The 23671-nt window shown below is 60.1% G+C and overlaps 1 protein-coding gene across 1 annotated transcript in view; it reads left to right on the top strand.

Moving 5' to 3' along the window:
- ELN (elastin) overlaps positions 1-18537 on the top strand; it is a gene marked incomplete at its 5' end in the record, with an annotated part of 30981 nt that extends 12444 nt beyond the window's left edge. Inside the window, 28 exon segments of the mRNA XM_080831060.1 lie at positions 296-343; positions 1204-1275; positions 1596-1625; positions 2133-2204; positions 2767-2808; positions 3187-3246; positions 3540-3587; positions 5144-5233; positions 5317-5370; positions 5908-6099; positions 7051-7104; positions 7650-7766; positions 8018-8077; positions 8433-8519; positions 9357-9413; positions 10284-10367; positions 10461-10520; positions 10956-11087; positions 11777-11815; positions 13222-13275; positions 13372-13431; positions 13680-13751; positions 14305-14343; positions 14550-14603; positions 14985-15029; positions 15432-15461; positions 16021-16071; positions 17293-18537. Coding sequence (XP_080687186.1) covers positions 296-343; positions 1204-1275; positions 1596-1625; positions 2133-2204; positions 2767-2808; positions 3187-3246; positions 3540-3587; positions 5144-5233; positions 5317-5370; positions 5908-6099; positions 7051-7104; positions 7650-7766; positions 8018-8077; positions 8433-8519; positions 9357-9413; positions 10284-10367; positions 10461-10520; positions 10956-11087; positions 11777-11815; positions 13222-13275; positions 13372-13431; positions 13680-13751; positions 14305-14343; positions 14550-14603; positions 14985-15029; positions 15432-15461; positions 16021-16071; positions 17293-17336 — 1847 coding nt within the window. The 3' untranslated portion in view covers positions 17337-18537.
- Between the last annotated feature and the right edge of the window lie 5134 nt (positions 18538-23671).

Raw genomic sequence — 23671 nt, 5'->3', positions numbered from 1 at the left:
CAAAAGGCCGCCTGAGTCCACACAGCAGGGAGGGAACATCTGGAGGCTGTTAGTCCAGAGGTGGGCCGAGCCGGCCGTGTAAACAGGCTCCAGGAGACAAGATAAATCCACACAAGCAAGAACGGCTTGCAGATGACTTCCGAAACTCGTGGGAGACCTGCGGCCACTGCGCTTGGGTCTCTGGCGACATCCCCTGGGCCCCAGGGCGGCTGGGGTCTGGCAGCCCCGGAGCCGTTCCGGAGGGACGGGCCCGGAGACCTCTGCTCACAGCTCAGACCTCTTCTCTCGGCCACAGGTGTGGGGCTGCCCGGCGTCTACCCAGGCGGAGTGCTCCCAGGCACAGGTGAGGGCCAGAAGAAGGAGCGGACCCTAGGGCAAGGAAAAAAGCCCCCGGCGGCCTCCCAGGTGGCCCGTGACCTCCCCAGCCGGGCTCTGACCGGCTCTGTCCCCCAAGCATCAAAGCTCAGACCAACAGACAGAAGATGACCAGAGTCACCTTTCCCCACAGAGGCTAGCCAGCTTCACCCTTGTCCCCAGCCCTGATCCTAGGCCCAAACCCAGACCATCGTCACAGCCCAGGAAGGGCCCCCTCCCCCCGCCCTGCCTGGGGACACAGCAAGTCCCAGGGTAGCCAGCTCTTCCCTAAAAGCTCTGAGTCACCAGGGGGCCCGCCCAGCACATCCGCCCTGCAGGAGACCCCCTCTGAGCTGCCCTCTCGCCCTCCTTCCCCTGCCAGGGCCTGGCCACCCCACCCGGCATGTGACCTCCTGAATTCCCCCAAAAACCCAGATTCAGCCCGCTCTGAGGGATTTGCTGACCGAGTGTCTGTCCCCACCCCCCACCCCACTGTCCCTCTGGCTGAGGTGGCCCAGCCCCAGTGGAGACAGGAGTGGGGGGGAAGTACCGATTGTTCTGCCTTCTCCGGGGACGGTGGGCAGGGTTCCTACAAATTACCTCCAGTTTAGCGAGAGGACCAACTGAGGCACAGGCTCGAGTGGCTAGGACGTGGGATTAAAACTCAGGGCTTCTGACCTTGGGTCAGACAGGGACCCACGGCCACACGGCCCCCCACCCCCACCCCGTGAGCCGTGCCCCTGGCCGATGGTCAGTACGGAAGCTCAGCTCTGTGACCCGGGGCAGGTTGGGGGCCCGCAAGGCCTGTCTTCCCACACGTCACTGCCAGCTGCACCCTTTGCCCCACAGGAGCTCGGTTCCCGGGTGTAGGGGTGCTCCCTGGGGTTCCCACTGGAACTGGAGTCAAGGCCAAGGCCCCAGGTACGCGGCCAGCGGGCTGGGAGCCCAGGGCGGGAATCCCACCCTCCTTCAGGCCCCTGTGGCCCTGGGTGGGGGTGGGGATGGGGACTCGGGGCTCAGGGCCCTCCGGGTGTGTGCCTCTGGGGCTCCAGCCCGGGTGTAGCCGGCCGAGATGGGCAGCACCCCTCTCAGAAACCCCCAGGTGTGAGCTGGGAGGTCCAGGCAGATGGGGCCATGCTTTGGTCGGCCTGTCCCCCACGGCTGCCTGGCACCATCTATGGGTCCCTCGGCGACCGGGGCCCGTGGGGGCAGGGCTGAGCTGACGGCCCCTGTCCTTGCAGGTGGAGGCGGAGCTTTTGCTGGAATCCCAGGTGAGGCAGAGTGGGGTGTCCCCCCCCACCTCCCACCTCGGGCGGGTGGGCAGACCCAGGCAGGGAAGGGCCCTTGCCCTGGGAGGGGCTGGGCACCCGACATTCCGGCAGGGCCTCCCGGCTTCCCCCATGCCTACCGCCCCAGGCCTTGGACTGGCTTCAGCACAATGTGGCCTCGATCACCGGCCGCTTCCCCAACCCCAGCCCCTCCATCTGTGCCGCAGCCAAATGAGCCCAGAAATCCCACCCATCCGTGCCAAATGCCGTGAGAGCTGCAGGCCCGGACGGTGGCCGAGCCCCAGGGCGGGGGAGAGAGTCCTGCGGTCTCCTGGAGGCAGTGACCTGGGGCACTGAGGAGGGCCAGGCTGACTGGTGACAAAGAGGCAGGAAGACAGGCTGGGCTCTGGAGCTCCCTCCGAGCGGAACGTGGAGCGTGAGGCCAACGGGCCCCGCGGGGCTGCTGGCCCCCTCGGCCGGGACCTGAGCTCGCTCTCCTTGTTCCCACAGGAGTCGGACCCTTTGGGGGCCAGCAGCCTGGCGTCCCACTGGGGTACCCCATCAAGGCACCCAAGCTGCCAGGTGAGTCAGAAGGAGGACTCGGGACGCACCACTCCCCGGGCCTCCCTGCTGAGAATCCAGCGCGTGGGGGACATCTTTGTCGCCCACTGGTGTCTCTGTGAGGCGGTGGGGAAGGGGGTGGGTGAGACACCTGAATATGGACGCCCACGTCCGGTCGCCAGCAAGGGAGGCCGTCCTGTAGGAGCCGGCCTCCTCCACGTGCACAGGTGCAGAGAGCCGTAGCCCCCATAGGAAACCACAGATGTTGACGGAAAGACCCCTCTGATGCCAGCCCCCTGCCCCTGCCACCAGTTCCCGTCCATCGGGAGGCTGATAAGAAAGAGACTCAGAGTCTAGGGCCATGGCAGGTCCTGGATTTGTAGGGAGAGGGGCGTGCCATCAGCCCCTGGAGCAGGGGTGCCCTCTCCCTCCTCCTCCCAGGGCCTCTGCCCTCCTGAGAGCCTCTGAGAGCAGCTTGGGAAGGTTCTCAGGCCTCAGTACCTGGGAGGCAGGGCTGCCTACCCAGAATAGGGCTGTCTCTTGCCAAGGAGCAACCCCTGAGGCCGCCCTGCCCTCTCTTCAGGTGGCTATGGACTGCCCTACAGCACTGGGAAACTGCCCTTCGGTGAGTGAGAACCCCCTGAAGGGATGGGTTTTTCTAGCTCTTTCCAGCGGCAGGGACCCGGCAACGGGAGCGCCCAGCCGGGGATGGGCTGGAGGCTGGAAAGGGAATCCCATAGAACTTGGACTCAGACAGCCTGGTTCTCGACCCTGGCCCTCACGTTTAGTCCCAGGCCTTGGGCAAACCAGTTTCTTCATCTGTAAAATGGGAACAAGTACCCCACCCCCATTTGTGTTTCTTTTCACACTGGCTGGGAGTGAAAGGGTAGAGATTCTGGGCAGCCTGACCCCTGAAGGGCAGGGCCGGGGGGCCGGGGGACCGGGGGTGGACAGCCGCAGTGAGATCAGCTCAGAGACCCACTGAGCCTCTTCTGTTTCACAGGCTACGGGCCCGGAGGAGTGGCTGGTGCTGCAGGCAAGGCTGGGTACCCGACGGGGACAGGTAAGGAGACCCTCAGCCAACTCTCAGCCCAAAGGGCACCAATCTCCCAAGGTCCAGAGCCCCGGGGGCTGGCCAGGGTCTCTCCAGGATGCAGGCCAGCCCACCCTGCATCCAGAGCCCAGTCTGAGCCTGGAGGATGATCTTGGGCGAGGGCAGCTCCCTCAGCTCTGTTGCTAAGAAGCCCCTCACCCAGCGCCTTTTGCGAAAGGGTTGGCTCTCGTGGGGCTGGAGCAGGGGGGCCCTGGAAGTGCACGAACACAGTTGTCAGCGTCTCTCTCCTTCCCCTACCCTAGGAGTTGGCTCCCAGGCTGCAGCGGCAGCAGCTAAAGCAGCAAAGTTCGGTGAGTGAGTGCCCCTGCCAGCCCCTGCCAGCCCCCAGCCTCTCCATCCCTGTTATCACTGAGAGCCTGCCCTGCAGAGCACTAACTGAGGCAGCCCCTTCCCACGACCATTTATCTAATGTTTTCAAGACCACCCACTCCTCCAGCTGTCCATCTACTCATTCTTTCTTCCATCCTTCTCTCCAACCATCCCTATCCATCCCTCATCCCTCTTCCCATCCATCCATCCATCCATCCATCCAACCATCCATCCATCCATCCATCCAACCATCCATCCAACCATCCATCCATCCAACCATCCATCCATCCATCCAACCATCCATCCATCCAACCATCCATCCATCCATCCAACCATCCATCCATCCAACCATCCATCCAACCATCCATCCATCCAACCATCCATCCATCCATCCAACCATCCATCCAACCATCCATCCATCCAACCCTCCATCCATCCAACCATCCATCCAACCATCCATCCATCCAACCATCCATCCATCCATCCATCCAACCATCCATCCATCCATCTAACTATTTCAGAGACCAGGGTCAAATAAGAGCCCTGCTAGAAAATACAGGCACGGTGGTGGGAGTCGAGAAAAGGGAGATATTATTTCTACATGGGGGAAATCAAGATGGTTTCTCAGAGAAGATGACATTTGATTCTGGAGTTTGCCATGTGGTTAAAATAGGAAGGAGAAATCCAGGCAGAGGGGATGGGTACTATGGTGGTTAGAAGGATAATTCCAGGTGGTACCTACATGAGTATTTAAACCATGTAATTGTTCAGTATCAATGTCCTGTGTATTACAAAACTTCTATCCTGCTCCTCAAGCCCACGCACGATCCCTTGGCCTGCAGACGTGGCGTGGCCTTCCCCATGCCCGTGTGGTGGGCAGAGTGAGCATCCATGCCCCCCCCAGCTCGCCCCCTAGTTCAGAATCACATTACTGGGGTTGAGATCCTTGCCTTCACCTCCAGTCCCATGGGAGCCCCTCCTGTACCCTGATGGGACAAAGGACGTCTCCCCACCAGCCCAAGGGGGCAAGAGTGAAGGGAGAGCAGCAAGCTGGAGGCCCGCTCCATGCAGGCCCTGCAGGCCCTCCCTCTAGGCCCCCAAGGCTGGAGGAGATGGTTGGAATGTGGGAGCAGGAGAGTGGGGCGACAAGGGGCTGCCAGAGCCGGGCAGCCAGGCGCTTGGATTACAAACTTGGCCGAGTGTCGGAACACAGGGAGGGGAAGCCTTGAACATTCCTACAGGGGCCCCTCTGGCCCAGGGAGCGGCCGCTTGTGGTTTCTCAGTATGTGGCAGTGATTAGAATGGGATTTGTCTGAAAACATACAAGTCCCTTAATGAGCGTGTTGAAATGGACACTTTGGGGGTGAGTCAAGGAACAGTGGGGTGGGGGCCTCCTCAAGCAGGCCCAGCCGGAGATGCCTGGGCCGCATTCCCAGAGGAGATTGTGCTGGTTAAAATCCCAGCATCCAAGCCTCCTTCCTGCACGGCCTCCGGAAGGGCCCTGGGAGCCACATGTTCACGGTCCCCTTCCCACCAGGTGCCGGGGGAGCCGGGGTTCTCCCTGGTGTTGGAGGCGGCGGCATTCCCGGTGGGCCCGGCGCAATTCCTGGGATCGGAGGCATCGCAGGTGGGCATCTGTCCAGCAGGGGTGGGGGCGTTCTGGAGAGGGCCCCAGGGAAAGGGCCTCACCCTCTGTGCCTGTCTCTTCAGGGGTGGGGACTCCAGCTGCTGCAGCCAAGGCCGCCGCGAAAGCAGCTAAGTACGGTGAGTGCCCCATGGGGTGGCCAGCCCGGACCCCGGTGCCCTCAGCCCCCAACCACAGGGGCCTTGGACAGCTCAGTCCTACAAGGCTGGGTGGACTTGGCCTCCGTCCATCTCGGGCAGCCTCTATCCCCCATCTCCCCAAACATGCAATGTTCCTACCTCCCTGCCTTTGCCCATGCTGGCCACTCTTTCTGGAAGACCATTGTTTTCCACAGATTGGCCCAGCTGGGGGGTAGGGATGTCCCATGGAGCACCTGGCTTCTCCCCTCCTACCCTAACCCCACTGCCAGTGCACCCACTGCCTGGGGGCCCAGCGGAGAGACTGGACTTTGCTTTAGACCTAGATGGTGGTCTTCCCATCCTCAGATCCAAACCCTCAGAGCTCCGGGCAGGTTCCAACAGGCCTCCCTGCCTCTTGGATGGGTGGGATCCTGCCCTGGGACCTGCCACTCCCACAGCTTCCAGAGCTGTGCCCTTGGAGGCCCTCTGAGGTTCCCACAGAGTCCAGACCAGGAGAATAACCCTCTCCTTCCACAGGAGCTGCTGGAGGTGTGGTGCCTGGTGGGCCAGGCTTTGGCCAAGTAGGCGTCCCAGGAGTTGGAGTCCCAGGTGTCGGGGTCCCTGGTGTTGGAGTCCCTGGTGTTGGAGTTCCAGGTGTTGGAGTCCCAGGTGTTGGAGTCCCAGGTGTTGGAGTCCCAGGTGTTGGAGTCCCAGGTGTGGGTGTACCAGGTGAGCTGGGCTGTGCAGGTGCATGCGTGGGCACACACACGTAAGAGAGAACCACTGAAACCGTTGATACGACTTTTGGATTGCCCCTAATACCTCACCCAGCTATCCTCTTCTCTTCACACCCTCAGCCATGCCTCGTTTTCTCTTCCTTGGGCTATAACGATCTCCTGATTAGTCCCTGCCAGTGTCGAGTTTTCTAATTCATCTTTTGGCTGTCCGTGTGTGCTCCCAGCTCTTAGCTGAATAGGTGCTCAGTAATGGTGGGTGGATGGATGGATGGATGGATGGATGATGGCGAGATGGATGGTTGGATGGATGGATGGTTGGATGGTTGGATGGATGGATGGATGGATGGTTGGATGGATGGATGGAGGGACGGAGGGATGGATGGATGATGGCGAGATGGACAACTGAGTATGTCTGTGAATGGCCATGTAGATGAGTAGACAAGCTGATGGATGAGGGAATGTGTAAATGAAGAGACAACTAGAAGGAGAGACATGGAGAGATGAATGCAGAGATGGAAAGACAGATGGAAAGGCAGGTAGGGCACTAGATAAGTGGTGAGAATGACGGATGGGTAGATGGATGCGTGGGTGGAGGGATGGGTGATGGATGGATAAGCACATGGGTGGATGAGTAAATGATGAGACGGGTGTGCAGAAGGCAAATGCAAAATGACCCATTGGATTATCTAGATGAATGGACAGGTAGGCAGAGGAGTGGCGAAGTGGATGGGTGAGTGGGTGCGTGGATGGACAGAGACTCACGTTGGTTGAGTGGGTGGATCGAAGTCCAAGGATAGACAAAGGGACAGATCAAATGGGTAGATCAATGGGTAGATGAGTGGATGGTTAAGTAGGCAGATGGACAGTTGAGTAGAGGGGGATATGCGTTGGTGAACGGACAGGTAGGCCCTTGTGTCATTTGTGCCCCCCTTGATCTCTCCAGGGGCTGTGTCACCAGCTGCAGCCGCTAAAGCAGCCGCCAAAGCAGCCAAATACGGTGAGTCCTGTGCTGATAGCGCTGCCCCGTCCTGTTCTGGCCAGAGAAGGGGAGTGACTTGGTCAGGGTCACACAGCAAGTCACCGGCAGGTCACTGGCTGAGCTGGGACCTGGAACTGTTGGGCCCCCACGCAGTGTCTCCTCCAGTTGTCTCCCACCGTGGGGCCACAGGGCTGAGTGATGGGAGAGTCCCAGTCCAGCATTCCCAATGGAGACAGCATCCCTGATCCTCCCTGCCCTCTCAGAGGAGCCTGCTTAGGGATATGGGACCTGCCCACAGTCTCTCCAAGTTAGAGATGGGCCCTCCCCCAAGTGCTCAGTGAAGAGAGGGGTTGGAGAGCACTGGGGGCGGTGGGGAGGGAAGTCAGTAAAGACTCCCTTCAGGGGCGCGTGCATTCTATGGCTTCTGGTCCTTCACGAACCAGACTTGGGGGAGACCTGCCTCCTCTTTTCCAGTTGACCAGCATCCCCCCAGCCCCCACGCCGGTCCCTCCCCCGCCCCTCTTACTGAGATGCTTTTCCACCTGATTCTCTTCCCCCTGCAGGGGCCAGAGCCGGAGTGGGAGTTGGAGGCATTCCCACTTTCGGGGTTGGTGCTGGGGGCTTTCCTGGTTACGGTATAGGAGCTGGAGTCGGAGGGGTTCCTGGAGCCCCGCTTACCCGTAAGCCTGAATTCCACATGGGGACACTGGGAGAAGCTTCTCTTTTGTAGGGCTGTGGGGGAAAGGGTGCAGGGGAGCACAGACTGGGGTTCAGAGCGCTCAGGGAGGAGCTGGGGTGGGAGGCGCGGCGAGGGGCTCCAGCACCTTTGGGTAAGAGCGCTGAAAGCCAGCCCTCCCCTCCCCAGAGATCCAGGGGGGTTTCTGAAGGGCTTTCTCTCTCTCTCTCTCTCTCTCTCTCTCTCCCTCCACAGCTGCAGCTCAAGCAGCAGCAGCTGCCCAGGCAGCCGCCGCGGCCAAGGCAGCCAAGTATGGTGAGTGCCCCAGCCCTGCCTGTCCCCACGCCAAGGCCAGTGACCTCTGCTCCTCCCCAGCCCTGCTCCCCCAGGGAGCCCAGGCCCCAAGCTCAGAGCCCTCCCCCAGCGTGAGGACGAAGCCACCTTGCACTCGGGCCTTTGCTTCCCTCTCTGTCCAGGTCAAGGTCGGGGGTCCCTGGCCCCATCTTCCAAAGCCACTCTGAACCCTTCTGCCCTCTTCCGTCGCCCAGCACTGTGATTACTGGGGCCCTGCTCATCGCCCCCAGCCCCAACCAGCAAGTCCTCATCGCCCTTTGCTCTCCCAAGAAGCCCGCGCTTCTAGGGACAGAGCTGACGCCCTTCTTTCCTCCAGGTGCTGGAGGCGCCGGAGCCTTGGGAGGGCTGGTGCCGGGGGTTGGAGACGGAGTGGCAGGTGTCCCAGGCACGGGAGGGGTGCCAGGTGAGCGGCGTCCCCAACCCCGAGACGGGTTTGGCTTGTCTCATGGAAGGATCCCTGGCGTTGCCCAGGTCAAGGGCATCCTTTTGCAGACTTGACAAGAGAGGGGGAGGAGGGCGGGCAAGTTCCCCTGCTTGGAACGAAGACCGTCCAAGGGATCCTAGCTTGCTGGGGAGACTCGGGAAGCCATCCGTCATCCAGCTCGGCGGTGAAGCTCCCTTACTCCAGTAGCCTCTCTGGTCCCAGACCAGGTGGGAGGGCCTGCCTGGGCCACCCTGGGTTCATTCTCCCCCACCAGTCGGAGGCCAAAGAGAAGAGATAAAGTTACACGGAGATTAAGTTACAGACTTCCTTGTTTGTCCCCACCTGACTTCTCTTCAGCATGCCTTCTTTCTGGGAGAAAAATTTTCCTTTTGAGGTTCCCCACCAGCACCCAAACAAGCCGTTTCCTCCAGTTTGGGATACAAGCAGTGTTAGGATTTTTTTTTTTTTTTTTAAATGAACACCACCTTTCACAGAAAACTGCTCAAGACTTCTAGAGGCTTAGGAGAGGGTCTGGGCTTCTCCCCATCAGCACTGGGCTCCCCTCTGCCATAACCAGAGCCCGAACGTCACAGTGCCCAGGTTGGCTAGGGGGCCCACTTCAGGGCAGGCCTGGCCGCCGGGCTGGCTGGGGGTGCTTCCCTCTCCGTCTACAGCTGAAGGAGACAGCGTGGGGAGGGTCCTCTAGGGGAGGGGACACTTCCCTATAGGGGATCTTTCCAGGATACGGGATGGGGAAGGCGATGTGGAGCGGGGTGTCGGGGACTGCCCCCTGATTCGTACTCTTCATCTCTCTAGGAGTTGGGACCCCAGCCGCGGCAGCTGCCAAAGCCGCCGCCAAAGCCGCCCAGTTTGGTAAGTGTCCCCCCGAACCCCCCATTCTGCTCCCAGCCCCCATTCTGGAGCATTGCCCCCAGCTCCAGCCCCGCTCTGGCTGGGGCCTGCCTGCCTCTGGACCTCAGGCTGGGCTCACCGGACTCCTAGCCTCCTAGAGTGCTTCTCGCCCCCTGACAAAGCTCTCTCCGTCTCTTGCTGCCTCCAAAGCCCACCCTGGCAGCCCCAGGCGCCCACACCTTCCTGAATATGGCAAGCCACAGCAGCCCCACTTTACAGATTCCCACCATCCGCCGGCCTCTGGGCCAGGAATGGGGGGTCCCTATGCCTTGGCCTTAGGGACCTGCAGACGTCAAGGTTCCGATCACAAAGTCTAGCACTGTCTAGGCCAGAGAACACCTTGACTTCAAGTCTGCTGACCCCCAAACTCACACATGGCAAATGACCCCTTTTTGGCCCAAGCTACTCGGTGCAGAGGCAATCCTTACACCCCCTCTATGGGGCGGGTACCACCAGTCCCATTTTACAGATGTGCAAACTGAGAGTCTGGGAGCTTGAGTCATGCCCCCCGCATTTGCTCGGCTCAGTGGCAGCTAAGCTGAGCTTTGAACACGGGTCTACCTGTCTTGCCGAGTTCCCTTTACTGTGTAACAGCCTCCGCCACCCTCAGAAGCCCCCGAGGGGTCCTTGTCCCCCAGAGGTTAAGAGCTCCCGGTCCTGTATATATGCCTCCTTGCAGGGATGAGGAAGGTGCGGCCCCCGGAGGGAAAGTAAGGTGGCCGTCGCACGGCAAGCCTGGGTCCGGGCTGGGACGAGAGCCCGCGGCTCTTTCTGTCAGTTTCCGTCCTCGGTCATGACCTGGTTAAGAATGAGCTCTTCTTCCTCCCGCAGGGCTAGGCCCCGGGGTCGGCGTGGGTCCTGGTGTGGGTCCCGGCGTCGGTCCCGGCATTGGCATTGGCCCCGGCGGTGTTGCAGGTGAGCTGCCTCAGTGAGCAGGCCTGAGGGGACTCCGAATCCTCCCCGGGTGCTGTCCCTGACCCTGAACTCCCTCCCTCCCTCTCCCCGCAGGAGTAGGGACCCCCGCTGCCGCCAAAGCCGCTGCTAAGGCAGCCGCCAAAGCCCAGTACCGTGAGTACGGGAGCCTGAGGGGCGCCCTCCCCACCCTCCACGACACGCAGCCTCAGTGGGTCCCCGAGCAGCCACCAGAGGGCTCGGAAACACAGATCGGGCATGAGGGAGACCTGGGTTCAAGTCCTGGGTCCCACGCTAGCCAAACGACCTCCGAGTTCCCTCCCTGTCCTCCAGTGTGACACGGGGGATGTCCACAGCCACCGTGTAGCCCAGAATGCCAGCCTGGGAGGGACTGGACCAGGCAGTCAGTGGGCATTTTAGGAAGACCCTTCTCGGTGGCGCTCTAGAGGGCAGGTCCCGTGGCAGGAGGCCTCTACTTGCGTCTGGGCCCCCGAGCTAGGGGCTGACTCAGCTCCCCAGGCAGGACCCCCCCACCATGGGCGCATGCTTCCTGCCTGCTGTGCCCCCTCCACCACTGCCCACGTTCCCCAGGGGCGGCAGCTGGACTCCCTGCCGGTGTTCCTGGCTTTGGGGTTGGTGCCGGCGTTCCCGGATTCGGAGTTGGTGCCGGCGTTCCCGGATTCGGAGTTGGTGCTGGTGTTCCTGGGTTTGGAGTTGGTGCAGGTGAGGGGCCTTTTGGGCCTGGGCAGAAAGTGCCCCCTGAGCTCAGAGGAGGGGGACCCATCTTCCGGCCCGCACATCCCAAGCAGCCTCACTCAGGGCCTTGTAGTGCATCTCCCATTAGGTTCTCCTGAGCCATCAGAGATGACCAGGTAACAGACGGGTGGCAGGCTGGGCAAAGGGGACCCCAGGCTGCTAGATTTCAGAGTTTCTGCCCACTCAGTTAGAAGAGTGACAAGGGTTCCAAACGGAAAAGTAACCCAGTACCCCGGAAAGGAGGGTGGAGGTCCGTGGGGTCAGCGGGCCTGAGGGGGCCGGTCTGGCTGCCCTCCAGCAGCACGCTATGGGAAGGGGGCCACTAGGACCTCCAGGTCCTCACCTCCTGCCTGGCTCCGCATCCAGCCTCAGGCAGATCACACTGTGCCTGGAGGGGAAGGAAGGGGCAGACAGAAGGAAGAGGCATGGTTCAGCCTTCAGCCAGCCCCAGACCAGGCTGGCTGTGGCACAGTTAGATACCGGAGCTCTCTACCCGGCAGGGTGAGCTCCTGGCTGGGGCGCCACGGTTTCAGAGCCTTAAGAGGAGCGAGGAAGGCCGAGGAAGTCAGGGAGGGCTCCCTGGAGGAGGCAAAACGCCCAGGCACAGATCTCGGCTGCTGACCGGCCCCCTTTTCCTTTTTTCTCTTTTCCTCCAGTCCCTGGAACCCTGGCTGCAGCTAAAGCAGCCAAATATGGTGAGTGCACGCCCCACAGCCCCCCGAGGTTGGTCTGCTTGCTGCCCCACCGGCCCTGACCAACCCGTCTCCCCTCCATGGGGCTGCAGCCCAGTCCCCAGATCCCACAGCACAGGGCTAGGAGGGTCAGGGGAGGGAAAGGCGGTTTCTAGGGCACATTAATGATGGTTTAGCAGACCTGGTTCCTACCCGCTAAATGCCTATCATGCCCCCAGCTCTGGGACAACTCAAAATGCCCCTCACATTTCCAACACCCATGGTGGCAACTCCTTGAGGAGGACCACAGTCCCTAAGGCCCTCCTGGCCCCTGACAGTTTCATGGGACCCAAGGCCAGGGGCCAGGGCCCAGGCCTGCCTCCCCAGCAGAGCCAGGACACCTCGCCTAGGCCCTCGGCCTCCCGCCCGCCTTGCTGTCAGCACAACAGCAAGCCTCCGGCAGCTGGGACCTTCAGCAGCGAGCCCGGAGGACGTGGCAAGCCCCGCCTGGACAGCCAGACCCACGCTGTCTGTGGCCCCAGCATTCCTGGCCTCCGAGGAGCCAGACCAGGGCCCCTGCCAGGGAACCGCCAAGCAGCCCTGGCCAGCCCGCTTGGGGCCAGTTTCCACCTCGGAAAATCCCGGCTTCCTCAGCCCCCACCCCCCACGGGCCTGGTGACCCACAGGCCCCTCTTCTGTTCCCGGCCGGCGGCGGGCCTGTCTGAGTCTAACAGACGTTGCCAGGGAAACAAAGCCGTTGAGGGCACTGGCTCCCAAGCCACGTGTTGCCGGTGGAAACTCGAGGACATTGCTTAACCTCTGGTGTGCCTCAATTTTCTCATCTGCAAAATGGGGATGCTAAGGGTCCCTACCGTCCCTGCTGCAGCGAATGAGAAGCAGGCGACTCTGTGCAAAGTGCAGAGCACGGTGAATGTTGCATCAGGTGTTAGCCGTGACCACACCCGGCAGCTCGGCCCTGGGCGGTGGTTCAGAACTCAGAGTGTGGGCACTGGGTGTGGGGGGTGTCCCTTGGCTCCCCCAGATGCTCACAGCATGAGCAGGGTAAGGATCTCCAGCTCTGCGGCTCAGAGAGGTGACAGCTATGAGAGGAGAAAGCAGAATTCGAACACAGGGGTGGCGGAACCTAAGACTAGCTTCGCCCCTCGGCAGCTGGTGGCCGCCAGTGGCTCCCAGCACTAACTGGCTGGGAAAGAGAAGAAATGGGCAGGCCAAGGCTCAGGTTGGGGGGGGGGGGGCCCTTGCCCAATTGGGCAGGACAGAGCTGGGACTCAGCCCCAGGTATTTATCCCATGCCCCTTCCCACTGGGTCACATGGCCCCTGCCACCTGTCTGCTTGCCTAGCGCCCCTGGGCCAGGAAACCCCCGTCCTAAAGAAATCGGAATACCGACTTCCCATTTTCTCTCCGAAGGAGCTGGAGGGGTCGGGGCTCTCGGAGGAGCAGGCATCCCAGGCGGTGTGGCAGGTAAGTCGAAAGCCTAGGACAGGCTGGGCAGGGAGGAAGACTGACCAGTGGAAAGTCCACCTCCCCCCCAACCCTGAGCTCCTTCTGCGTCCCCAGGAGTCGGACCTGCGGCCTCAGCCGCTGCTGCCAAAGCCGCCGCCAAAGCCGCCCAGTATGGTGAGCACTGGTTGGGGGTGGGCGCGGCCGCCCAGCCCCTCGGGCTCGGTTGGGGAGTGGGGCTTCTGACCGTGCCCGGGGCCCTCAGGGGCGTCATCTCCCCAGAGCCCAGGCCACACCCTGGCCCCACGAAGCCCTGCGAGGCCCTGGGAGCTCAGGTTCTACCTGGGTCCTGGGAGGAGCCCCCCACCGTCTGCAGACAGACCTGCCATTCCCACCCATAGTTTAATACGCAGCTCTCTCCACAGGCCTCGGGGGAGCCCTGGGAGCCGGGGGGCTCGGAGCCGGAGGAGCCATCCCAGGGGTTGGGGGCTTTGGAGGTGAGGAACTGCTGTGGAATCAGAGGGTGCAGGGGACACACGTGTATGTGTGTGAGAGAGAGAGATTTCTTCCTACCTGCCACACCGGCCCCAGCCTTTGAAGGACCTTCAGCAAGCGCCCGCTGGGGCCACCTGGTGCAGCTGGGCGCCCCCTCCTGTCTATCTCCTGCCTCAGCCCACCCACCCGCTTTAAGTGGGAATTCATCGGGATGCTGGTGGCTGTGCCCATTTTCCGGAGGAGAACGGCAGAGCCGGGAGGGAAATGTGTTTCCCCGAAGTCTCTGCCTCCGCGGGGGGCTCGTGTTGACATGCCACTCTTTCGTGGGTTGTCATTGTGTCCCCCCTGCCTAAACTGGCCCAAATCTCGTCCCCGTGCTCCAGACTGGACACAGGCGGGCACTGGGGGGGGGGGTTCACTGGGGGGGGTGATGGGTAGATGAAGGAGGGTGGCAGGTGGACGGTGGCAGGTGACAAGTGGGTGAGCAGGCCAGGAGGGGACATGGCTCTGGGAGGGGGAGCAGTTCCTGAGCCCTCTGGCCCCATGTCTCCCCAGGTGTGTCCCCGGCCGCAGCTGCTAAAGCAGCCAAATATGGTGAGTTTCCTCCTCGGCCTCCCTCTGCCCGGGCGGCTGCTTCTGCCGCACCCCCGTTGCCCCGTCCGTGCCCCAGATCCCGCTCAGTCCCGCTCACAGGAGCCCTGAAGGCCTGTACAGGATGTCCCCGTCTCCAGAACCAGAGGGGGATGCTCAGGGCCCCTTCAGCTGTGCCTCGTCCGAACCCCCATCCACCCTCTTCTCAGGTGCCGCTGGCCTTGGAGGTGTCCTGGGAGCCACCAGGCCATTCCAAGTCGGAGGCAGGGGCCACCTCTCTTGGAGAACCTCTGCTCTGCCTGGGTCTAGAGGAGACCCGTCTGGCTAGCAGGGGTGGCTCCTGGAACCGTAGCCAGCACAAGGACATGAGCGAGAGGGTGGAAGGGACAGTCCAGGAAAGGGACCGTCCTGCCCCAGGAAAGGGGCAGCAGACCTCAGGCCAGCGGGCACACCGTGGGCGACAGACACCTGGTTGAGGAGCTGGGGATGTGGGCGCCCCCCCCCCATGCCAGGCAGACACAAGGCTTGTAAGGAAAGCTGACCTGCCAACCAGGGGCACGTGGCAGGGAGGAGGTGGTCCTGGGCAGGAGGCCGGGGGAGGGAAGCAGGGCCTGCCCCACGCCAACTCCGAGCTCCTCCCACAGGAGTTGCAGCAAGACCCGGCTTCGGACTGTCCCCTATTTACCCAGGTACACCCGGGCTCCCTGGCCCCGCCCCAGCCCTGGCCCCTGCCTGGTGCTGCACCGCTGTCCTCCCCAACGCCTGCTTCATCTGAGATCAGAGTCAGGCCCCAGGGGTAGTCCCATGACCTCCCTTACATGAAGCTGGGCCTCCCCTCCTCCCCCTCCCCCACCCCTGCAAAGCCAGGGAGCGTCAGCTTTTCCAAAGCTCCACGTTCCAGATGCGGCAGACTGAGACTCAGACAGTGCCAGGGGCTTGCCCAAGGTCATGCAATGAGTGAGGCCGAGCCCAGGGCTCCTGACACCCAGGCCCAGAACTTGGCTGCCCCCAGGGTGGGGAGGGGTGCCCCAGGGAGGCTCGGAGGGCTCCCCAGAGCAGACTCACTCACAGCCCCTCTCCTTGTCCCGCAGGTGGCGCAGCTGGGGGCCTGGGCATTGGTGGTGAGTCAGGGCACTGAGCTACTTTCATGGGGGGATGGGAGGGGTTAGGTGCTACCTCGGCAGCTGTGACCGCGGCCACGGCCTGGGGCTGGCTCTCTGATGCCAAGGAAATTCAGCCATGGGATATAGGGCTGGAGGCAAGGATCCCATTCCTGGGGCTCCCAGCCTGGCATGTGATGGGACACCAGGAAACAGAGACCCGGCCCAGCCAGGTCTCTGGTGTAACTGGAGAGCCTGAAGCCCCACAGAAAAGGAAAGGAAATGCGTAAGGTGATCACGGAGGCCAAAGCCTCAGGCATATTAGGTGGGGCAGTTTGCGTGGCCCGGGGTCTGGCTGGGGGGTGGGGGGCGCCCTCCTAGCAGCTCAGACCTCCATGGGGAGGATACCCTCCACAAGGAGCACAGCATTGTTCCAGCTGGGTGAGACTGAAGGCCAGGCTGGGGGCAGGAAGGTGTTCAGAACCTTCTGTGACCTTCTGGAGGCCTGGTACATGGTGGGGGTTCTGGGTGACGCAGCAAAGCCGGGCCCCCTTCCCAACCCCCACCCTTACCTCCACAGGCAAACCTCCCAAGCCCTATGGAGGGGCCCTGGGAGCCCTGGGATACCAAGGTGAGTAGAGACCCAGCCCCTGAGAGAGGGCAGTGCAGGGAGGGGGCCAGACAGAGACAGACCGCTGGGGTCCATCAGCCTGGGAGAGGGGCACGACATTTGGTCTAGGCCTAGCAGGGAGGGAGTGGGGAGGTCGGGGGGAGCCAGACGCCTCATCCCCATCCCTGTGTCCACGTCTGACACAGACACCCAGAGCTACTAGCGGGCCTGGGACCCTCCTGGCTCGCCCTAAGCCAGCCCTGGCAGTTTCTCCCTCCCGGCGGCTCACCCCACCCCCACCAGGAGGAGCCAAGGGAAAGAGAAGGGAGGAACAGGAGAGAGAGACGGTTCATGGGACAACGGACCCCTACAGTCAGGGAATCGGAGGGGTGGGTGGGGACCCAAGGTGCCCCTAGCCAGGCAGGGTGGGCAGAAGCCACCCCGGGGCCCAGGCAGAGCCCCCCCTCGCTCAAAGATGCAGACATGCCTCTGGAAGTTGGGGGGGCAGGTAATGGTCACCACCCCTCAAGGAACCTCCCAACAATGCTCAAAGGAGACCCAAAGAGGCCCAGCTCCCTCCTGGTCTGCTCAGGCCGCAGATTCCTTTCCATCCGCACCAGCTCCCCACGCCTCGATGGGGCAGCTGGGGCCAGGGCGGGGAGAGGCAGAGGCAAGGGCAGCCTGACCCTCTCCGGGGTACCCACCTCTCCGTCGGGCACGACTTGTTGCCTGTGGCCTGAGCCCACCGGTTTCCAGACCCCCAGGAGCAGCTTCACCGGGAGTAGCCTGTCCCGGCCCCACTCGGCGGCTCACTGCCACCAGGTGGCGGTAAGGAGCTGCACTGGGTTCCATCAGGGACAGTAGGACTCCAGGCCCTACGGTGGTGCCCTGACAGCTTAGAACAAGGCTTGCCAATCAGTGTGCTTGCTGAAGGCTTCCCAAACGCAGTGGACTCAGAATATAGAGACCTTGTCCGGGCCAGGCCCCTTCCCCTCCCTGAGCCTTGATTACCACCATCCCATGGGCCCTGCTCCTACCCCCCTGCCTGATAGGAATTAGGGCAGAGCGCGATGGCTCAGAGTTTGGCAGGAGGTTGTGGCCAGGCTTCTCATGGCTCTGGAGCCTTTGTTCCCCACCACGTTGATGTGGGTCCAAGAAGAGTCTGGAGCTGATCTGAGTGGGCAGGGGCTTGAGCAGGCCCTGGGAGGGGTCAGACCGTCATGGGTGCCTCCTCTCGCCCAGCTGGGGCCTGCCTGGGGAAATCCTGTGGCCGGAAGAGAAAGTGAGCGTCCCAGGACCCCTGACTCACGACCTCATCAACGTTGGTGCTACTGCTTGGTGGAGAATGTAAACCCCTTATGACCCCTTCCCCCGTCGCCCCTCCCCAGTCCCCACCCCGGGAGGGGACAGGCCAGGCTGGGTGGCCTTGGAAATCCACAAAGCGAGGAAACAAGAGTGGTGGCCAAGCGGGACCCAGGAGGCCCCCCCGACTTCAGAGGCCAGGGGTGGGTGGGCTTAGCCCCCTGCCCCCACCCCCTTCCCACCCGGGAGCTCCCCCTCCACACACTCTCCATCTCCAGGGGAACTTGGTGCTACGTGCTGGTGCTCTCATTTTCCTGGGGGGAGGGAGGAGGGAAGGGCAGCCCCTTGGGAACCCCCTCCCCGGGGCTCCTCTGAAGATGGTGCGGACACTCCCTGGGCAGTCCCGCCTCCCCCCTGCCCATCAGGAACCCCCACCCCCCACCCCGGCTGCGGTCCAGTTGGTACCCAAGCACCTAAAGGCTCAAGCTGGATTCGGTCATACCACCTCTCAGCCCCCAGCCCCTGACTTATTCCCCAAGTCTGGGACACCGGCGGATGGGAAGACCCCCCCCCAACATTGGGAACAGCCCTCTTGCTCTTGTGGAATTCATCCAGCCATCTGTCCATCCGTCCATCCATCCTTGTCCCCAGCTGACTGCCCAGCACCGCTAGCTAGCTGGGGGCCCCCACCATCAGCCTGTTTAACCAGTCCGGACGGCCCGGGCCCCTCCTCCACCCCTCCCCACACACCCCTACGATGGGGCCTGAGTACCCAGGGTGCGAGGAGCATGCCAGCTGGGGCGGCAGGAATCTCCTCCCCGACCTGGGTCCCCCCCATGCAGTACTGTATCCCCCGTCCCTCCCTCGAACACTTGTTTTGGGAGCATTTCCCACCCGTGCCCCGCCCGTCTCTTTGTGTCTCGCTGTGATAGATCAATAAATATTTTATTTTTTGTCCTGGATATTTGGGGATGATTTTTGATTGTTGATGTTCTCCTGGTTTTATTTTTGTGGTTAATTGAAAAAAAAATTCTTTTTTTCTTCTGATCTGGGGAGATATATTCCCCAGTAGAAGATTAATTTTAATTACTTCGGTATAACTCTGGATGAAATACATATTTTTTTTCTTTGAAATACGAAAAGAGAATTAACTGCTTGAGACAAGACTAATAAATGAAAATCTTCGGAAGGAAACTGCTGTGGCCTACTTTGTCCTCTCTCATCTGCCCCCGGGGCGGGAATGGGAACTTCTGTTCTTCAAGGTGTGTTGGGGTGGGAAGGAGGGGTAGCTATTTACCAAAACCACCTGCCCTCGGATTCCGGCCCCGGGTGTACCAACCCCTCCCCCAAGTTCTGCTCGCCCTTTAACAAGGAAACCCCTTGGCGGGGCCAGACCCACCCACGTGGGTCTCCCAGCCAGCCACGCCTTCCCTAGGCCTAGCCCTTGGGCCCTAGACCTTGAGCACAGAGCCTGGCAGGTGGCCTCCAGATGCTGACCGCAGTGCTGAAGGGGTAGAGGACCAGACCAAACCCTTGGCCTTGGTGCACAGCCATGTGGAGAGGGGAGAAGTGGCCCCACTTAAGCGAAACGGAAGACCTCCCTGTGAGACATCCCCGGGAAGGAAGCGCTGTTCACCCACGTGGCCCTGATTCGGTTCTTGCTAAAAGACGACAAACGAGATCCTGCAGGTGGCGCTGGGAGCCTCAGAGGCCCCCATTCCCAAGGCCCTTCCCCTCCCCTTGGGGCCAGAAATCCACGGGGCCTGAGCCCAGGCCCACCTGGAGCCCACGACTCCCCTTGATTTTTTTTTATTTTATTTTATTTATTTATTTGACAGACAGAGATCACAAGTAGGCAGAGAGGCAGGCAGAGAGAGAGAGGGGGGGGAAGCAGGCTCCCCGCTGAGCAGAGAGCCCGATGCGGGGCTCGATCCCAGGACCCTGAGATCATGACCTGAGCTGAAGGCAGAGGCTTTAACCCATGGAGCCACCCAGGTGCCCCCACGACTCCCCTTCAGACCATGCCCTGGGTGCCAGATTCTAGAATCCCCTCCCCCAACCACCAATTCCACTTCCAGGGCCCACATGGCCTCACGCCTGCATCCGACCGACCTCCGGAGAGCCAACCCCACGGCCCCGCGGGAGCCCCCCTAACGCAGCAGGATGCAGAGGGAGCTGTTTGTTGGGAGCGTGGATATCTGTGCGTTTGCCCACAAAGACCCACGCGGTGCCAGGAGGGGCTGGGATGGAAAGAGAAGCCGGTGGGCTGATGCTCTGGGAGCATACCCCAGAGCACAGTGGAGTGAAAAAAGCAATTTCTCCCCGGAGCTCCCCCTTTAGCCTTCTCTCCAAAACAAATCCTTTTAAAACCCAAGTCAAGTCAAGTCAAGTGTACGCATCAGGGCCCGAGCCAGAGGCCTTCCCGCAGCCTCGGAGCCCCCACCTGAGTCGGACCAGCTGTTCTGCGCACGCCTCCCGCTCCCCAGCCCGCTGCCAGGCCGGGCCCCCTCGCTTTGCCTGGCAGGGAGGAGGCCTCCCCGCTGCGGGTCAGCATCTGCCGTCTCCCCCTGCCTGGAGCGCCCTTCCCTCTGCCTAGCAACGAGCTTGGCTCCCTCGTTGCCTCCAGTGACTCCAATGTCACCTTCTCGGCCTCCCTGTCTCAGATGACAAACTGTCCCCTCCTCCCTCACCTGTCCCCGCCTGCCTCCTCTCCAGAGCGCCCACCACCACGAGACACGGGACAGTTCCCCGCTTTGTTCCTCATCCATCCACGCCCCATCCCAGAATGTAAATTCCCCTGAGGCTTAAACACTGTCCGAAGAACAAAAATCCTTAAACACCTCGGCTTTCCTCGGTTATAGGCTCCGGTAGAAAGATGGTCAGTGAATGTGTTGGGCTGATGAGAGCCTCAAAGATACCGGCTCCGCAGCCCTGTGAATATTACTGTGTTCGTCTGCTCAGGGGGCCACAGCCAAGCACCCCAGAAATTTATTTTCTCACAGTTCTGGAGACCAGAAGCCCAAGATCAAGGTGTGGACAGGCTTGGTTTCTTCGGAGACTCCCCTCCTCGGCCTGTTCCCCCTGTGGCTCCCCACGGTGGCCTCTGATCTGTATCTGTTCCTAATCTCCTCGGTTCTTTGAAGTCAGGCTGGACCAGAGCCCATTCTGATGACCTCATTTTAACCTAATTGCCTCGTTAAAGGCTCTCTCTCCAAACACAGTCACGATAGGAGAGACTGGGGGGGAGGACGTCAACATGCAAAGTTTGCAGAGCTGTAAGTCAGCCCTGACAGTTACCTTACGTGGGAAAGCAGTCTTCGCAGGTGTGATTCAGCGAAGGCTCGTGGGATGCGGCAGATTTTCCCAGCTGGCCCTAAATGCCACCGCAAGTATCCTCATAACCGTCGGGACAGACGGTATGCCAACAAATTGGGACAACCCAGAAGAAAGGGATACACTCCTAGAAACACACAACAAAGCGAGACTGAATCATGAAGAAACAGAAAATCTGAAAAGATGACTAACAAGGAGATTGAATCAATAACCAAAATTCTCCCAACCAAAAAAAAAAAAAAAAAAAAAAAAAAATCCTCCCAACAAAGAAAAGCCCAGGACCAGATGGCTTCTCTGGTAATTTTTTTTTTTTTTTTTTTTTTTTTACAGATTTTATTTACTTATTTTTGCGAGAGAGAACGAGAGAGGGCACAAGCAGGGGGAGCGGCAGAGGCAGAGGGAGAAGCAGAGTCCCCGCTGAACGGGGAGCCTGATGAGGGGCTCGATCCCGGGACCCTGGGATCATGACCCAAGCTGAAGGGAGACCATGATCCTGGCACCCGCCCGCCGCCACCACTACGAGATCCAGGAGCAGCAGGTCCTATCCGGCCCCCAGTAAACAGCCCTGCTGGCCTCAGACCCGACTACAGTCCCTAAAACAGCCCCGACTTGGCTCCAGCCCCACTGTACCATGGCCTGGAAGCAGGCCTGCCCACCCAAGGACCACCCAGCATCGCAACGGAAGCACATTCAGGGACCCAGCAGAAGCGATGCCCACCCACTTGGTGCCGGGCCAGCCAACTGCAGACCCCACTGTGGGCCCAACAGATGAGCCCAGCTCCAGCCCCACTCTAACACGATCCCCAAGACAGGCCCACAAATCCGGGGAACGGGCAGGGAAAGGTCTTGAGCTATTAAAACGAGTCTGCAAAGCCTGTAAACAAAATCTTTAAAAAAAAAAAAAAAAAAGAGTCTGCAAAGCCTGGAAGGCACGTCTACTCCTTCAAGGCCCGGACACCCATGCAAGGCTCCACACATCACCAAGAATCAGGTAAACACGACAGTGCCAAAGGGAACTAACAAATCTCCAGTAACCAGCTCTGAAGAAATGTAGAGCCATGAGCGTCCTGGCAGAGAATGCAAAGTAATTGTCTCCGAGAAGCCCGGGGAACCGTGAGAGGACACGGATACGCAACTCAACAAAATCAGGAATAGAACACGTGAACAAAATTCGAAGCCTAACAAACAGGGGCGCCCCGGGGAGGGGGGACGCAGTCGGTGAAGCATCCGACTCTTGATTTCAGCTCAGGTCACGATCTTGGGGTCCTGGGATCGAGCCCTAAAACCGGGCTCCACACTGGGCGTGGGGCCTGTTTAAGATTCTCTCTCTCTCTCTTCCCCTCTCCCCTGGTCACGTGCACGTGTGAGCTAGCACGCTCTCTCGCTCTCTCTCAAAAACAAAAAGAAGGGGGGTTAAGATGGGGGTACCTGGGTGGCTCTCTTGGTTGGGTGTCCGGCTCTTGATCTCGGCTCAGGTCGTGATCTCAGGGTCATGAGTTCGGGTCCCGCACTGGAGCTCCGTGCTAGGTGTGGAGCCTACTTAAAAGAAAAAATTACTAAGATGGTATATTTATATTATGTGCTTTTTAACTGCAGTTTAAAAAAGGAGGAGCTTAAGGGCACCTAGGTGGCTCAGAGGATTGGGCCTCTGCCTTCGGCTCAGGTCGTGGTCTTGGGGTCCTGGGATCGAGTCCCACATCGGGCTCTCTGCTCAGTGGGGAGCCTGCTTCCCCCTCTCTCTTTCTGCCTGCCTCTCTGCCTACTTGTGATCATCTCTCTCTCTCTCTCTGTCAAATACATAAATAAAATCTTTGAAGAAAAAAAAAAAAAAAAGGAGAAGCTTGAAGAGGAAAGGCACTGATTCTCCTCTAGAGTTTCCAGAAGGTGCACTGCCTTTGACTTGGGCTCAAACTGATTTCGGACTTCTGGTCTCCAGAACAGGGAGCAAATGAATTTCTGTAGTTTCTTAATTTGCCCCCCACCCCACACACATACTCATATTCACTTAAACTGAGTTTGTGGTAATTTTCTAGAGCAGCCCCAGGAAACAGTTGATAAAGGATCCCCTCTAATATCAGGGGAATCAGCTCCACGAGGATTAAAAGCCGGGATAGGGGCACCTGGTTGGCTTAGTGGGAAGAGTTGTGAGTTCACACTCAACGCTGGGGGTAGAGATTATTAAGAAAATAAATAAATAGGCTTGGGGGGGGCGCCTGGGTGGCTTACTCAGTTAAGCATCTGCCTTCGGCTCAGGTCGTGATCCCAGAGTCCCAGGATCGAGCCCCACATGGGGCTCCCTGCTCAGCAGGGAGTCTGCTTCTCCCTCTCCCTTTGCTCCTCCCTCACTCCTGCTCTCTCTGTCTCTCTCTCTCTCTCAAATAAATAAAATCTTTAAAAAATAAATAAACTCGGGGCGCCTGGGTGGCTCAGTGGGTTAAGCCTCTGCCTTCGGCTCAGGTCATGATCTCGGGGTCCTGGGATCAAGCCCCGGCTCTCTGCTCAATGCGGGGCCTGCTTCCCCTTCTCTCTCTGTCTGCCTCTTTGCCTACTTGTGATCTCTCTCTGTGTCTAATAAATAAATATAATCTTTTTAAAAAAAAGAAAAAACTAAATAAATAAACTTAAAAAAATATTTTTAAAAATTAGAAAGACATAAAAGCCAGGGAAGAAGCCAGGGAGTGACGGAGAATGTTAAGTTATTGGGATGAGTGGGGACACCCGACCTCCAGTCAAAGAGCCAGTGATGAGCACATGCTTGGGAAGCTGGAACGGCAGAAGGGGCCCACGATGGTTAACAAAAGTGAGCAAAGAGAGAAGACATAAAAGCAAAGAACTAGCCAGGGGCTAAGTCCTGTAAAGATCGAAGTAGGGCTTTGGGTTTAAAAGCAAGAACACGTCACGCTTTGACCCATGTGTTCAGAAGCTCCGAAGGGTAGTAGGAGGACATGACCTGGGACTACTGCCCGGTGCTCCCGGCTAGACCAGG

Source organism: Martes martes (genome assembly GCF_963455335.1).
Source record: "Martes martes genome assembly, chromosome: 18".
Taxonomy (NCBI): domain Eukaryota; kingdom Metazoa; phylum Chordata; class Mammalia; order Carnivora; family Mustelidae; genus Martes; species Martes martes.
This window is presented reverse-complemented; position numbering and strand designations above follow the sequence as displayed.